Here is a 15,832-nt window from a genome sequence, read left to right as displayed (position 1 = left end):
AAAATGCCATCTGGTAAGACTCCCAACTGGGTTACGGTACAGGTCTGTGATAGAGAGTAGAGTCAGCTCTTACTCCCCAGGAGATCTGAGCATCTTCAGTGGTACAGACATTCAAGATAGTAATTTTGTTCCAGTTCATCTGCCTTCACTACAGTCCTTCTTCTCCAGCTCTAGAAAGCTCAGCTACAATCCTGGTTTCTCTTATTTTTATCATTAGGTCATGAAAGAATTTCAGGGTGTGGCCAGGGAAATCCAAAAAATCACTTCAGAGTGGTTTAAGTTACCTTCCATCAGCTGGCATGCAGTAACCAAGTGAAAACAAGGTATTAGTCTGTTGCAACTGAATTTTGCAATCTGATAGACTAGAAATATCCCATGTGCACACAAGTATTGCGTGGCTCCATTGTCAATATCTACCTATATGTCCTATGGGCTTGTTATGCCAAAATTATGAACCATTCCCTGAGGTAGCTGGAGTTCTAGGCTTTGCTCCCCTGTCCTAGCCAACCTATTGGCAATGTGGACAGGAGCATCAGGGATCTCAATGAACTGCTGCTGCAATTCCTTCTTTAGGCTCCCATTAAGAGAACATTTCCATGCATATCAAGAATTTTGCTGCTATTGGAGCCTTACAGCCTCCAACGAGCCTGGGAGAGGTTCAAAAGCTCCTCAGCCAGTGTGCTTTCAGGCCACTGCTGAGTCCTCTTCACTTGCTGAGATGTCAAAAGGAAGATTAGGGAGAAGAAAAAAAAACCCATTACATACATGCAGAGTCTTTCAAATCATCTTGTCATAACGCATTAAGAAGTGTTGATCTATGATTGTAAAGGCTTCAAATAAATGTTTAGTGCAGCGGCTGGTGCCAAATATGAATAATCCCAGAGAACAAGTGGAAACGGTTAACAATAGTCTTGTTCCAAGCAGCTGCTCCTTGCTCCCTCCTTCAGCTACCTGGTGTTTCCTGCAGCCATGTGAAATTTTCTCCTCCCTATCATGCTCAGACAGCAATTCACCAAAGTATGACACAATTGAAAACAATACTATTAATTAAATCTTTTTGGCTTTGGACCAGAAACAAGAGTTGAGATGGGTTCACGCAACTCCGATTTACAAGTCTTTCAGGATGCACAAATGCACGTGCTCACACCACTGCAAATGCACGCTGCCTCCCATGCAAAGCATTTCCCAGAGCAGCACAACTCTGTATCCCTGCTTGCGGTGGTCAGGAAAATTCACCCTAATTTTCGTTTGTGAGAGGAAGCAGGACTTCCCTCCGCGAGAAAGAAACACCGTGATAACAGCGACCGCTGGGAGAAGGAGATGCGGGGAATGGACAAAAACACTTACAGGTGTCAAACTTGATGACTGTCAGAAAATGACACATTATATATACAATTTCCATCATCTGTAAAGAAGTCATGAAAATGGTCTAGAGCTGCTTTTCCCCAAAGGTGAAGAGTCAAGACATTTGATAAGGACTATTATCAAACCAGACGTGGAAACACAAGCCTTGACTCCATCCTTTCCACACATGCATCTACTCAGCTTAGTCATTGACAGGCCAAAAAGAGGCAATTATGATGGTTTTGTTTAAACTCTAGTTTATTACAGCCACAATTCCTCCCTCCTGCATCCAGCCTGTTCCCCGCAGTTGAACTAGTGTGTATTTTTTAGAAATCCCTCAAATGTTGCAATTGTTAGAGGCTTCATCCTGTCTCTCAGCAAGGCTTAAATAATATTCCAACATTATTATCGACTGTGTACCTTATTTTTAGCCTGAATACATTTACTCTAGCAGTAGAATAGAGGGTATTTCCCAAGACAGAAGACAAACTTTTGTCAAAACACTGTAAATTACAAAGAGCAAGGTTCAGCACAGGGGAAAACAGGAGTCGAGACTTGTTAAGAGGCCAAACTTGTGCCAGCACATGCAGAATGATTCTTACTTAGAGGCATAAGAAAAGTTTTGTTTTCACGGTCCTGCAGCCTTTCTCACCAAATGCCTTGACAACCCTCAACTGATGTAGGCAGTGTCCCTCTTCCTCCGTGGTCTGTGTAATCAGAGGAGCGAGAGCAGCGCCTCCACAGAGGGATTCACACTGGAAGTGGACAACTTGTCCTCTGGGGGTATCTGTCTCTCTCCTCTGATCACAAAGGGAACCCGAAACAGGATGGGCGAGCAGGCTGATGTGGGGCACGCGTGGATTTGATCAGACCTGGCTTTCCTCGGACGCTGAGTCTTGGAGCTCAAAGGGTTTCTTTGTTGGCAGGTCTGATTTCTACAACTTCACGGCAGCTGGATCGAGAATACAAGGCTGAACATATCCTAGAGGTGGGTAATGATGATTGTAATTAGCTTTATTTACCTACAAGTGTATTAAGTCCTCAAAGAGCTTTCCTTGCAAGTTGGAGCACAGAGAAAGAATCTCATCTCATCAGCTCCCAGCTACTGGGAAACTTAATTAAATGGTGTATGTTGCCCTAAGAGACAGCTGCAGCAGTACTGTGGGGTTTATTATTTCCTTACCGAAGACTGGAGCAAAAGGCCTGTTCTGGAAGCTGTGGGAATGCAGGAAGAGGACTGGAATTGTCCTCTAGCAGGATGGATAATAAGTTATGGGGGAAAGAGCAAGCCAGAGAAATCCACCCTCATTTATCTCATTGTATCAAACATTGCCATGTAGCTTTGTGTTACCGGCCCCCATCCTTAGCTGCTCCGAGCTATGCATATTTACATTAGAGGGATCTTGAGGAGTTTCAGTCTATCAGGGTGATTGAGGACAATACATTTCTCTCTGCAACGCAACATGCTGGGAGCGAAGTGAGGATGGGTGATAACTTGCCAAGCTATTGCAATACAAATCTTTTCAGTTGTGTGACCTCTAATGACCAATCTGACCCACTGCCTCGAGCCACTGCAAGCAGGAGCCCTGCAGACGCGTCTCCCTGTGCATGCACAAGCCTTGTACAGTGCCAGCTACAGCCACCAGCTTTTACCCTGCTGAGAGGAGCAATGCCTTTGAAAATGTTGAGATACAAATGCAGACCCACACAAAAACCCTAGTTTAGTCACTGCCCATCAGTATGAAGGCTGGCTGCTCATGTCCTAGGCCACGACAAAGAGCTCTCTCACCTACTCCCTTTTCTTGCTGGCAGGTGGCTGTTTCTGACAACGGAGAGCCAGCCCTGAAGTCCACCAGCAGAGTCATGATACAAGTCCTGGATGCCAATGACAGTCCTCCCAGTTTCCCCCACAAGCTCTTCATGGTGCAGCTCCCCGAGAGAGATGCCTCGGAGACACCGCTGCCAGTCTACAGACTGATCGCTTCGGACCGTGACCAGGGCCAGAACAGCCAGATCACCTACACCATCGAGGAGGAGGAGGAAGGGATATTCACCATCAACCCCACAACCGGCATTGTGTTCTCCAGGAAAGCTTTTCCTGCCTCTGAATACAACATACTCACGGTGAGAGGGAAACAGAGGGAAGAGATGGGTGGAGAGGGAAGAGAGGAAAGGCTGCAGAAACAGAAAATATAAAAGAAGGAAAGAGATGGAGAAAATGCAGCAGTGGGAGGAGAGATTGAATGAGACAGACTTGGGTTACAGGGATAGAAACTGGGAGGGAATGACGGGAAAGGTGAAGGTAAGAAGCTATGAAAAATGGAGTATAAATTTAAAATCAACTGTCCAACGTACTTTCAGAGATGAGCACAGTGATCCATGATCACATATGGATGTGGACCTGAACCTGAACAGTCTTTGGGTTTCAGCAGTGACTCCGTTTGGCAGTCTGATCAGGCCATGGGGCTTGGATATTGGTTTAAAGCTCTCTCACACTCTGTGGGTCCTTGCAACGAGGCTTGCAATCCAGGTCTCTGCTGTGGATTGAGCTTGGCAGATTTGCTTGATGGTCAAGAGGAATTTAGGTTGCATGGCTCTATCTTGGAAGCAGCCAGAGCACAGACCACTGGGTCATGATTTGTTTTGTGGGATTTTGGGTGCACTTGGACCTGAAACTCCGGGTGGGTGGGAGTAGCAGCTCCCCATGGGGCTCCCATGGACTAAACCAGCCTTCTGCCTGACTGCATGTGCATCTCCCGGCAGGTCAAGGCAACCGATGGCGGCAGCCCACCACTTTCCTCCCATGTGCGGCTTCACATCAGCTGGGTCGCCCGGCCCGGCCCTTCCTCGGAGCCACTAGCTTTCGATGAACCCCATTTTAACTTTGCCGTCATGGAAACAGATCCTGTGAACCATATGGTGGGAGTGATCAGCATTGAAATGGGCCCCAGCCAAGTGTGGTTTAATATCACAGGTGAGACACAGAAATTAAAGCAGGGCAGCACTGTCTGGGAGCATTTGCCCCAGCTCCCTTGGCTTTCAGCACTCGCATGTCTGAGCTAATGAAGTTGTTTGCTTTAGGTGTAGGTGAGCTACAGGGAAAGCTTTTCTCACAGACACCAAAAGGCTTAAACAGCCATAGACAAATCTGCCCGTCCAAGGGCTCCGGTGCCAAGTGCAATTATCTAACACACATTTAAAATGACATTCTGGAACTTGCCAGCGTTTGAGGAGTTCTCCAATGTCATGTGAGAGACAGGGCACGCCAGTCCCAGCTTCTCCTGGGAATCAAGTGACACTGTTGGTTGTGGTGAAACAATCTGCGAGGATCCAGGTGTCTGGCTGGGTCTTGCAGACACCCCCCGTCTCTCCCTCCCTGCTGAGCCCATAGTCTCATCAGGGAGCCAAGAGGGAAGGATTCCTCAAAGACCTGGTCTGACCTAACTGGTGGGGCTTTCCCTTCCACCTCACGGCATCCCAGGGATGACTTAGACATGAAACGTGAATAAGCTCTAGGGCCTCCTCTAAGACACACGATGCTGGGGTAGGGGGGACGTGGGCTGTCACCCCAGCAGACTCGTCAGGTGGTGCATGTGCAGAACTGGTCCTACGAACGAGGGCCAATTGTGCTCATGTAATTTGGTGTTTTGAAGTGGTGCCCCAGTCTGCCTTGCACAGCCTTTCCCTGACACAGCCTGCAGGGCTTGCCCTCGTCAGACAAAGCCTTAATTGGGTGAGTGAATAGTTGTTCCCATTACTATGTTAGGGCAGGGATAACAGTGTATAAATACAATTAAGCAACAAGAGATACACCAGTACAAGGAGCAGACATCAGCGCAAGGCTTACCTGGCATTAGTAGTGCCTGCTTGGGTTTGCGGAACAACGGTATATTCCTCTGAACATTACCCCATTGTTTCCCTGCTGAGTGTTTGCCTGTACGCTCGACCTCATCTTTGCCAGTTCCTAGTGCCCCAAGTGCTACTCAGGGCTCTCTTGGTTTCTGTACTGGTGGAAGAGGACAGGATTTCATTTTCCCTGCTAGGGAAGCAAAGCATCACGGTATCTGACAACCAAGCAGGTGATGCAGAGATCCATGAGCCTTCAGCACCTCATTCAAAACCTCACTTTTTGCAGTCCATAAAGGCTCTGTCGCTGGGGTTAACGGTGTCTGTAAAAACTCTGACAAAGCAGCATCTTTCTTCATCTCTTTCCTTTCCTGGCCTCGCCTTTCCTTCCTCATTCCCTTTGGCATCGTGCAAAAGGAGCCCTTCTCTCTTTTCTCAGGGAAAGGCATCCATGGGTCTCTTTTTTTCCTCTGTCTCTGTTTCTTTCTGTCTCCTTCCCAGCAGGAAAGTGGTGGTCCAGATGGCTGGCAACCACTGCATTTCTCCCACAAGGGAAGATGTGTAATTTAACCACCAGCCAAGATTTTCCCAACTGGTAAGAGGATAAAGCAGAATCCAGAGCATCCAGTAGCTGGGAAGGGAGAAGTTGAAACCTGGGACAAATGGCAGAAAACTGTTTCTACCTGTCCATATCTCAGACCAGAGTAGCAGTGTTTCACATGCGATAGAGAACTAACAGGCCACTAGCAAGTGAGGCATGAGAAAGGAGCTGCCACACCAGGGCTGAACAGCCACAGCGTGAGGGACAGCCTTTTGCTGCTGAGCTGCTCAGGCCTGCGGTTCCCCGTACTATGCAGCCATCTGGGTTGGAGGCAACAGGCTCTGCTCACCCTGGAAGCACCGTCTGCCTCCCCAACTGTTCAAGTATTGGGCTTCTTCAGGTAGCTCACAGGCTCCCAACCGTGGCAATGAAGACCATCGCTGATATGCCCACAGTGTGACCTTGAATTGGAAGCCAGCAGGAACATTGTTCAGCCTCGCAGGCCCCTGATCCATGCTAAGCCTCTGATGCTGCATAGCTGGAGACCTTGTGCAAATACATCAATGCTCAAATGTGACTGGTGCAAATCTAGCCAGGACATCACATGCATACATGCATCCTCTTTTCCCCTCCCCCTCATTTTCTCTAATTCCCTTCGTCTTCCCTCTCACACTCCTTTGTCACCATCTGTGACTACCTTTCTGTCCAGCTTCTCCATGTCCTCCCTCTCTCCTGTGTCCATCTATCACATTTTGTATTTAGTTCCCACATTCGAGGGAAACCTCACCTATGGCATTGTCCCCAACCTAGCTGTGGCCAAAGAGGTACAGCTAGAGTGAATGCCTACACATCCCCATTCAAGGTATATTGCCTGGCTGGGCATGAGCTCCTTGTGTGGTTTGTGTGTGGGTCTGGAAGGGAGAACCTCATCCTTTGGATCTCCAGGCAGCTCCTAGAATCGCTTCCACTACAGAGGCAGCCAGCACCCGCAGCTTGCTCCAGATAGAAATCTAACTGTAACAATCCCCCCATTTCCTTTTCTCATCCCTCCCTTATCCCAGGTGGTGATGATGACATGGATTTTGACATTGAAAAGAGCACAGGCAGCATGGTCATTGCAAGAGCCCTTGATGCAAGGAAGAAGTCAAGCTATAACCTGACAGTAGAAGTCACTGATGGGTCCACTACCATCAAAACCCAGGTAATGATTTTTTCTTTAGTAAAGACCCCATCTAGAGTGAGTATATGCCAAAGGGAATCCTTCTTCTGACTCCTTTGAGCTCCGGATCAGGTGCCAGGCACAAGAATCTCCTTACGCTGTGATCTTACATTACAGAGTGGTCCAAGCCTTTCCTAAGTACCAAGCTAAGATTTTTTTTTATGTTGTTGGGAACACAAATGGTCTAGGAAAGCCTGGGCCTTTCCCATTGATCACAGCCAGCACACAAGGACACATCTATACCACCAGCCAAGCTGGGGTGGCTGTTCACACTCTCAGACCTCAACTTGCTCTCAGCTGCTCAGATTGAACTACAACACGGCTGGGACAACATGCCAAGACGTGAAGGAAATATATATGCAGTTAGATCAGGCTTGGGTCCATGGTACCATGTCAAGAGATATTCCTGGGACTTGCTCGCCTATGTAAAGCCAGCACAGACGCAACTGCAAGAGGTGAGGTGAGGCCCTGCCCTGTGCTGCTCCAAGCGCGTGGAGCATTGATAACATATCAGCACTGATGTCCATGGAGCTGAGTGAGGCAAGTGCAGAGATGCTGTGTCCTCTGAGTTGCCACATGAAAAGCAAGCACTCGTGAAAGGAGGCACACTGCTCTCAGGCATGTCCCCAAGTCCCAGTTAAAATGGCTGCTGACATTTGCCCATCTTTACCTACCCTCAGGAGGGGTAATTCAGGGCTTGATCTTTCACCAACCGTTTTCTGCACACATAAGAAGCATCCAAAAATCCAACCCTCACTGCATAGGAAGACCTAGAACGTGAGTCACCCATCAGTGACGCTTATCGTGGGAATTCACTGCAGAGGTTTGCAGGGGATGATGAGTGAGGAACACTACCCTTCCTGTGAAACGCAATGCTAACGGACGGCTATCTATCTCAACTATCTTCAAGTATTGTTCCAAATAAACAAACAAAGCCCCACCTTGCCTGGTGTGCATTCCCTGCCACCTTGCATCTCATCCCTATATTTATTTTGGCACTCAAGGCCGCTAGCAGATGTCAAAAAACCTGCTTGTACAAAACATCCATGGCATGTTCAGGTTTGCTAAAGGAAGCAAATTATTACACTTGGTTGGGACTTCCTAAGATGCAGTCAACACCTCAATAGGGGGATCAGGACAGTCAGGATAGGAGACCAAACAGAAGAAACTGGGTGACTTTGCAGGCAGGATTCAGGCAGGCCATTCACAGGGGTTTGCTGTTAAATGCAGAGGGGAAGATTGGGCTAAAAAGTGCAGACCACAAACTTTGCTTCTGCTCACCTTCTCCACACATGTGCTGCTCTTGAGATAGGCCAGCCCCTCCCTTCCTTTACCAAACATCCCCTCTCTGTCCGCTTTCTGGTGTGTAATTAATGAGTGCTGGTGTGGAGGCACCAGCCAGCAAAGCTGGCACCATGGCTGAGCGGCTGCTACTTTTCACAGCAGGCTGTGACAGTTTCCCTGTGTGCCAAGTGCAAGCACGTTCAGTCTGAATGGCTTGGCAGATCGGAGAGATTAAAAAAAATGAGAGGAAGCAAACTGAAAATCACTAAGGGAAGGCACAGCAGGAGTTCCTCAGGGAGAAGGACAAAAGGACTCCCAGTCACCACGGATGGCAAAGCCCCAAGAGTTGGAGAGCTGTGATGGTTACAGGGCTTAGTGCATTGCTACATCCAAGAGGGGTTGGTAGCTGAGATTTTCCATGGCTGCATGAGTCAGGATGCCCCCATATCTCTGCTGCCCTCACTGTGCTGTCTCCCTCACAGGCATTTATCCACGTGATTGACATCAACCAGCACCGTCCCCAGTTCCTGGAGAGCCATTACGAGGTGTGGATTCCTGAAGATACCCCCTTGGGGAGGGAAATCCTTCGAGTCAGTGCAACAGACAAGGACAAAGGCAAGGGGCTCATCTACACCATCCATGGCAGCGTGGACCCCAAAAGCACAAGACTTTTCCAGTTGGATCCAAGCAGTGGAGCCCTCACAACAGCAGAAGGCTTCAGTTCCCAGCCCATGCCACAACACACCCTAACAGTGATGGTGAGTCCTAGCCAAATCCTGCTAAGACCATCAGCTTCCCTGGGATATAAGGGTTATGAGAAATTCAGACTGGTTCTAGCCTTTGAGGGAGGACTTGTCTAGAACAACAGGGAAGAGGAAAGCAGGGTGTTAACCTTTACTATATAACCATCCTGGATAAATCTAGGTAACACCCTGCTTTCCTCTAACCATGTGCTGAGCCCATCACCTGCTAATTTCATTGGAGGGTCACTGGATTCTTGTACAAGAAAGCACAGTGGATAATTGTTAATGTTTGGTTTCAAGTCCAAGGTTTCAAGTCCAAGGCTGAGTTTTGGCACTGAAACTTACAGGCTTATTCCCAACCAAGGGGTTGGTACCACTGAAACACACCACCCTCTGTAAGAGTCTTGACGAGCTACTTGGAAGCCTGGTGCAGGAAAGGCTGCCTACTCCCTGATGTGACCATACCTGCTCTTCCTCTGTTATTCAGGTACGAGACCAGGAGGTCCCTATCAAGAGGAACTTTGTCCAGGCCATCATCCATGTGGAGAACTGCAACCTTCACCCTCCGCAGTTCAGCAGCATCCATTATGAAGCAGAAGTGCTGGACTCAGCAGTGGTGGGCACAGAGGTTATACAAGTCAGAGCCCTTGATCAGGACCAAGGAGCCAATGCTGAAATCCACTACTCCCTTCAGGCAGGTGAGAGCCATGCAACAAGACAATTTAGACTATGAACATGCCTGCATTTCTATGCTCTAGCTAGTGGCCAGACAGTTGACCATCACTCTCTAGCTGTTGCAAAGGACAGTAAATGGCTGCACATTGCTAAAATGTGAGTTTTTTCCTATCCAGAGAAAACCTAGAGCAAGCAAGTAATTTCCATATTATGGAAATTTCCATATTATGGAAAAAGCATCCTTCCTTAGGAAGACATTTCAATGTTGAGTCACCATTTTAAGAAAAAATGTGACTGGACAAGATAGAACAACTTAAAATCTACTCTTCCCATCCACGGGAACTGAGGGAGAGATATTTGTCCAGTTGTTAGGCAAAAGCACTCCCATTCCCACCGCAGTCAACATCACTTCCACCAGTTCTACCAAGAAAGACATCTTTGAGGAAAGGTGAGCACCCTCTCAGCATTAGTTGATGGTCTTTTTGGGTTGTACAATCTCAGTGGGCAAGTATTTTATTATTCACTCTAGAGATTAAAACTAAAATATTTATGGCTGTGCCACACTGCCTATTTAGCAGGTAAATTCTTTGCAGGAGACAAGCCATCCTTTGCTCCATCTTTCTCACTGCAATTTAGATCAAGGACTGAGGAATTTAATTGCTTCTGAAGTATTGGTAATTATAAGCATGACAGAGCTTGAAGCAACTAGTACAGTCTGTGCTACCTAGTTCTGCACACGAGGCAAAAGCTTCAAGCACATGCTCTACCACCGCTAAATGCACTCAAATTAGACAGGCATTTATCTCTAATTTACATTTTGATTTATTTAAAAGTTAGCTCATAGATCTCAATGAGTTCATTGTTCTTAGAATGAAAATTATTTAGAAATTAATGAAGATTGTTGTCTCCCAGTGAAAGAAACAGTTGTTAATTAGGTCTGAAATCAGGAGCATCTATGGAAAAGAGGTTCAGAAAACCAAAACCAATGCAGAAGGGTGTCTGCATTCTTCACTTTGTAATTTCTCTTCTTGCAGGTAATGGTGAAGGTTTCTTCAGCATCGACCCATATTCTGGAATTATTACAGTTGCCCAGAAACTGGACCCATCCAGGCAGGAGCGATTTACTCTTATTGTAAAGGCAGAAGACCAGGGGTTCCCCCAACTTAAAGATTCTGCTACAGTGCATGTCCGCATTAGACCCTCTGATCGAACCCCTCCAAAATTTCCAGAGGCCGAATACATCACAGAGATCAGTGAATCCACTGCTGTTGGCTCTCCTCTGATCCAGGTTTCAGCCACAAGCTTGTCACCAGTCAGCTATGAAATAAAAGATGGAAATAGAGATGGGGTGTTCTCCATGAACTATCAATCAGGCCTTATTTCCACTCAGAAGAGCTTAGATTTTGAGCAGGTATCTTTTTACCAGTTGAAAGTCCGTGGCACCAACATGGCTGGAGCATTTATGGACACAATGGTACTTATCTATGTCATTGATGAGAATGACAATGCGCCCATCTTTGTTAAGCCTTCCTTCGTTGGCTGGATCATGGAGAATGCTCCATCTCAAAGCATGGTTCTGGATGAAAGCAATGCTCCCCTCGTGACCCATGCAACAGATGCTGATCAAGATTCCAATGCTCTGCTAGTCTATGAGATTTTGGAACCGGAGGCACTGAAATATTTCACAGTAGATCCCAGCACGGGGACACTTACCACTCGGGCTGACATAGACTATGAGCTCACCCCAGTTTTCCACTTCAGTGTACATGCACATGACAGTGGAAGTCCCAGCTTATTTGCATCCAAGCCAGCCAAGGTCACAATCCATGTTAAAGACATGAATGATTCACCTCCAGTCTTTTTCAAAGACACTTATGAGATGTCTGTCTTATTACCTGCCCACCCAGGGATGGAGCTTTTGTCAGTGCAGGCAAAAGATGCAGATTCGGAGGTGACCTACAGCATCGTGGGAGGGAACCTTGATAATGCTTTCCATATTCACCCACTCACAGGTCTCATCTCCATTCTTAATACTACTGGCTTGGGAAGCTATCGTGAACTCATGGTCAGAGCTGGTGATGGGTTATATAAGAGTACTGCTCTGGTTAAGCTAAATTTAACTCAAGCACAAGGTACTGGCTTAAAATTTGATCAAGACATATATACAGCAACTGTGATGGAGAACTCTACAGATGAGAAGACTCTCACTATTCTTGGGGCCAAGGGATATCAGCTAAATGAACCACTTTTCTATTCGCTTTTGAATGGAAAGGAAAGGTTTAAAATGATCCAGGCATCTGGAGTACTCCAGACCAAGGGTGTGAAATTTGACCGTGAAACACAAGACATGCATGAGGTAGCTGTGGAAGTGAAGGACAACAGGAAACCACCAAGAGTGTCCCAAGCCACAGTCAAGGTTTATGTAGAGGATGTCAATGACAACCCACCGCAGTTTGAGAACGTGCCATATTACACCTCGGTGCAGGACGGCACAGAGCCAGGTGACGTACTTTTTCAGGTGTCAGCAACAGACAAAGACATAGGGGATAACGGAGCCATTACCTACTCATTTGCAGAGGACTACAAATACTTTTGGATTGACCCCTACCTAGGAGACGTCTCACTTAAGAAGCCTCTTGATTATCAAGCTTTAAATAAATACAACCTCCGAGTCATTGCTAAGGACAAAGGCGAACCTCCCCTCCAAGCTGAAGAGGAGGTTGTGATCAGTGTGAGGAACAAATCCAACCCTCTGTTCCAAAGTTTGTATTACCGAGTGAAGGTGCCAGAAAACATCCCCCTGTACACATCTATCCTCCACATACAGGCTCGCAGCCCTGAAGGCTTGCGCCTCATCTACAACATTGTGGAAGAAGACTCCCTGAAACTGTTCAGCACCGACTTCAAAACTGGTGTCCTTACTGTCACAGGCCAGCTGGACTACGAATTAGAGACAAAACACACGTTCACCGTTAGAGCCACAGACACAGCGCTAGGATCCTTTTCAGAAGCCAGAGTAGAGGTGGAGGTAGAGGACATTAATGACAACCCCCCCATATTTTCTCAGATCCTCTACACGGCGTCTGTCTCGGAGAGTTTGCCAGCACAGACCCCTGTTGTCCAGCTCTTTGCTTCTGATAAGGATTCAGGCAGAAACAAAGTGGTGTCCTACCAGATCTTGGATGATGGTTCAGATGCTGCCAAGTTCTTTAATATTGATGCCAGCACAGGGCAAATAACAACAGCTCAAGCACTTGATTATGAAAAAAATCAACAGTTTCGCATGAAAGTAAGAGCTGCAGATCACGGGATACCTCCACTTAGCAGTGACGCCCTGGTAATCGTAGATGTGACAGACATCAATGACAATCCCCCCGAGTTCAGCCAGCTTCAGTATGAAGCCAAGGTAAGCGAAATGGCTACGTGTGGGCACATCGTGATAAAAGTCCAGGCCCTGGACCCTGATAGTGGAGACACCACCCGACTGGAATACGTGATACTCTCGGGCAATGACAATAGGCATTTCACTATCAACAGCACTTCTGGAATAATATCCATGTTCAACCGCTGCAAAAAGGACTTGGAGTCATCTTACAGTCTCAGAGTTTCTGCTTCAGATGGAGTTTTCAAGAGCACTGTGCCTGTGTATATCAATACCACCAATGCCAACAAATACAGCCCCTCTTTTCAACAGAACATGTACGAGGCAGAACTGGCAGAAAATGCTGAGATAGGTACCAAAGTGATTGAGCTGCTGGCTATTGACCCAGATGGTGGCCCATATGGCACCATAGACTATACCATCATAAATAAACTTGCCCATGAGAAGTTCTCCATAGATAATAAAGGCCGTATTGCCACACTTCAAAAACTGGACAGGGAAAATTCAACAGAGAGAGTCATCGCCATTAAAGTCATGGCCAAGGATGGGGGTGGGAAGGTGGCATTCTGCACTGTCAAAATAATCCTTACAGATGAGAATGACAACCCACCTCAGTTCAAAGCCTCTGAATACACTCTGTCCATCCAGTCCAATGTAAGTAAAGGCTCCCCTGTCATCCAAGTACTGGCGTACGATGCTGATGAAGGTGCAAATGCAGATGTCATTTACTCCGTTGACTCTGTGGAAGATATGGCAGAAGACCTTGTGGAGATCAATGCTGCCACTGGGGTTGTTAAGGTCAAGGAGAGCCTTGTTGGTTTAGAAAACAGAGCATTTAACTTCAAGGTGAAAGCTGAAGATGGCAGACCCCCTCACTGGAACTCCCTTGTCCCAGTGAATCTTCAGATTGTCCCCAGGGAGGTGACATTGCCAAGGTTTTCTGAGCCCCTTTATACGTTCTCTGCATCTGAGGATCTTCCAGAGGGATCAGAAATAGGGTCTGTCAAAGCTTTTGCAGAGGATCCCATCATATACAGCCTGGTGAAGGGAACCACTACAGAAAGTAACAAGGATGAGGTGTTCACACTGGACAAACAAACAGGGGCTTTGAAAATCAAAAAGGCCATGGATCATGAGACCACCAAATGGTACCAGATCGATGTTATGGCTCACTGCTCACATCAAGACACTGAGCTGGTCTCTCTGGTCTCTGTGAACATCCAAGTGCAGGATGTCAATGACAACAGACCTGTTTTTGAGGCAGATCCCTACAAAGCTTTTGTCATGGAGAACATGCCATCAGGAACCACAGTCATTCAAGTGACAGCTAATGACCAGGACATGGGAAGTGATGGACAGGTGACCTACAGTCTGGAAGCGGAATCTGGCAACCTCCGAGGACTCTTCACCATTGATGGTGAGAGTGGGTGGATCACCACACTAAAAGAGCTGGACTGCGAAGCTCAGGAGATCTATCGGTTTTACGTTGTGGCCACTGACCATGGCAGGAAAGTCCAGCTCTCTTCCCAAACCCTGGTGGAGGTCACTGTCTCTGATGAAAATGATAATGCTCCACAGTTCACCTCAGATTTCTATAAAGGATCTGTAATTGAGAATGCAGAGCCAGGGCAGGTTGTTGTCACACTGAGTACCATTGATGCAGACATCTCTGAGCAGAACCGGCGGGTCACATGCTACATAACTGGTGAGTTTTTCCTGGCTTTAAATCTCCAGTGAGCAAGAATAGAGTATCATCTCAAAGTGAGGACTTGATACCTTGTCTTACAGAATATTAATACAGAAATAGCATTATACTGACAGTCCTATCAGAAGCAGGAGATGAAGCCTTAGCTCTGTCATGAGCTGGACTCTTCAGCTAAATATGAGTCTGAGGTATCCAAAACTCTTTAGTAACTAACTGCAGTGGGTGGAATTATCATTATAATAACTATCTCACCACTGAATCATCCTATTTAATTGGAAATAACTAAATAATATATATATGAGTAATTATACAGTACTGTAGATATATTTATTTACACTTTCTTAACAGAGGAATAATTAAGACAGTGTAACTGCAATACCTATTGGAAGGACAGAGCAGTGGTACAGCAGGAAGGAAGGTTTTTCTCGCGTAGATGCTGTGATCTGTATTTAAGTTCTTTGACCCAGCTTTTTCTCCTGCAAACAGTGCAGTCATTTTACACATCACACGTATGTGTAAGCCTGCCTGTATTTTTTAATAACTATATATATGCAAATAGGACATGTATAAATTTCTGTATTAAATGTGTTTCCTATGAAGCCACTTTAACTCTGACTTAACAAACAAGTAGACCTCACAAGGCTACGGTTAATACTAAAGTTAATACTCTGCAGACTGGTGGGTATTTGAGACTGTCATGTCAATCTTAGTGAGGGGTTTGGCTAACAAGAAGTACTAAAGATGACTCTTGCATCCCTGAAATATCAGTTGTGCCAACAAAAATTAACCACTGCTGTAAAACAACAAAAAAAGGAATGTTTGTTGTGCATCTGCACAAGTAGAAGCTTGATTTTACAGTACTTTTTGACCCCAAAGGGTCTTTCTCAGACCTGGAACAGGTACTTCAAATTAAAATGTTTGTTCGGACTCAAATGAGGACCCTTCAGGGTCAAAACATTTAGCCAGATCATGCTGCAGCCTGTTATCTATTATTGTAACCATCCAAAACAGGGCAGGAACGCTGGTACTTTCAACTGGTTTATGGCATGCCTAAGTATTTGCAAGCCTTTGGGAGGAAAGATTAAATCCATTT

The 15,832-nt window shown here is 46.4% G+C and overlaps 1 protein-coding gene across 1 annotated transcript in view; it reads left to right on the top strand.

Moving 5' to 3' along the window:
- FAT2 (FAT atypical cadherin 2) overlaps nt 1-15,832 on the top strand; it is a 45,802-nt gene that overhangs the window by 8,780 nt on the left and 21,190 nt on the right. Inside the window, exons 3-9 of the mRNA XM_068409260.1 lie at nt 2,271-2,332; nt 3,157-3,468; nt 4,108-4,318; nt 6,793-6,950; nt 8,717-8,992; nt 9,465-9,675; nt 10,687-14,739. Coding sequence (XP_068265361.1) covers nt 2,271-2,332; nt 3,157-3,468; nt 4,108-4,318; nt 6,793-6,950; nt 8,717-8,992; nt 9,465-9,675; nt 10,687-14,739 — 5,283 coding nt within the window. The remainder of the gene's footprint in view (nt 1-2,270; nt 2,333-3,156; nt 3,469-4,107; nt 4,319-6,792; nt 6,951-8,716; nt 8,993-9,464; nt 9,676-10,686; nt 14,740-15,832) is intronic.

Source organism: Nyctibius grandis, chromosome 10, assembly GCF_013368605.1.
Source record: "Nyctibius grandis isolate bNycGra1 chromosome 10, bNycGra1.pri, whole genome shotgun sequence".
Lineage (NCBI taxonomy): Eukaryota > Metazoa > Chordata > Aves > Nyctibiiformes > Nyctibiidae > Nyctibius > Nyctibius grandis.
Note: the sequence above shows the minus strand (reverse complement) of the source record. Positions and strands in the feature narration are given on the sequence as shown.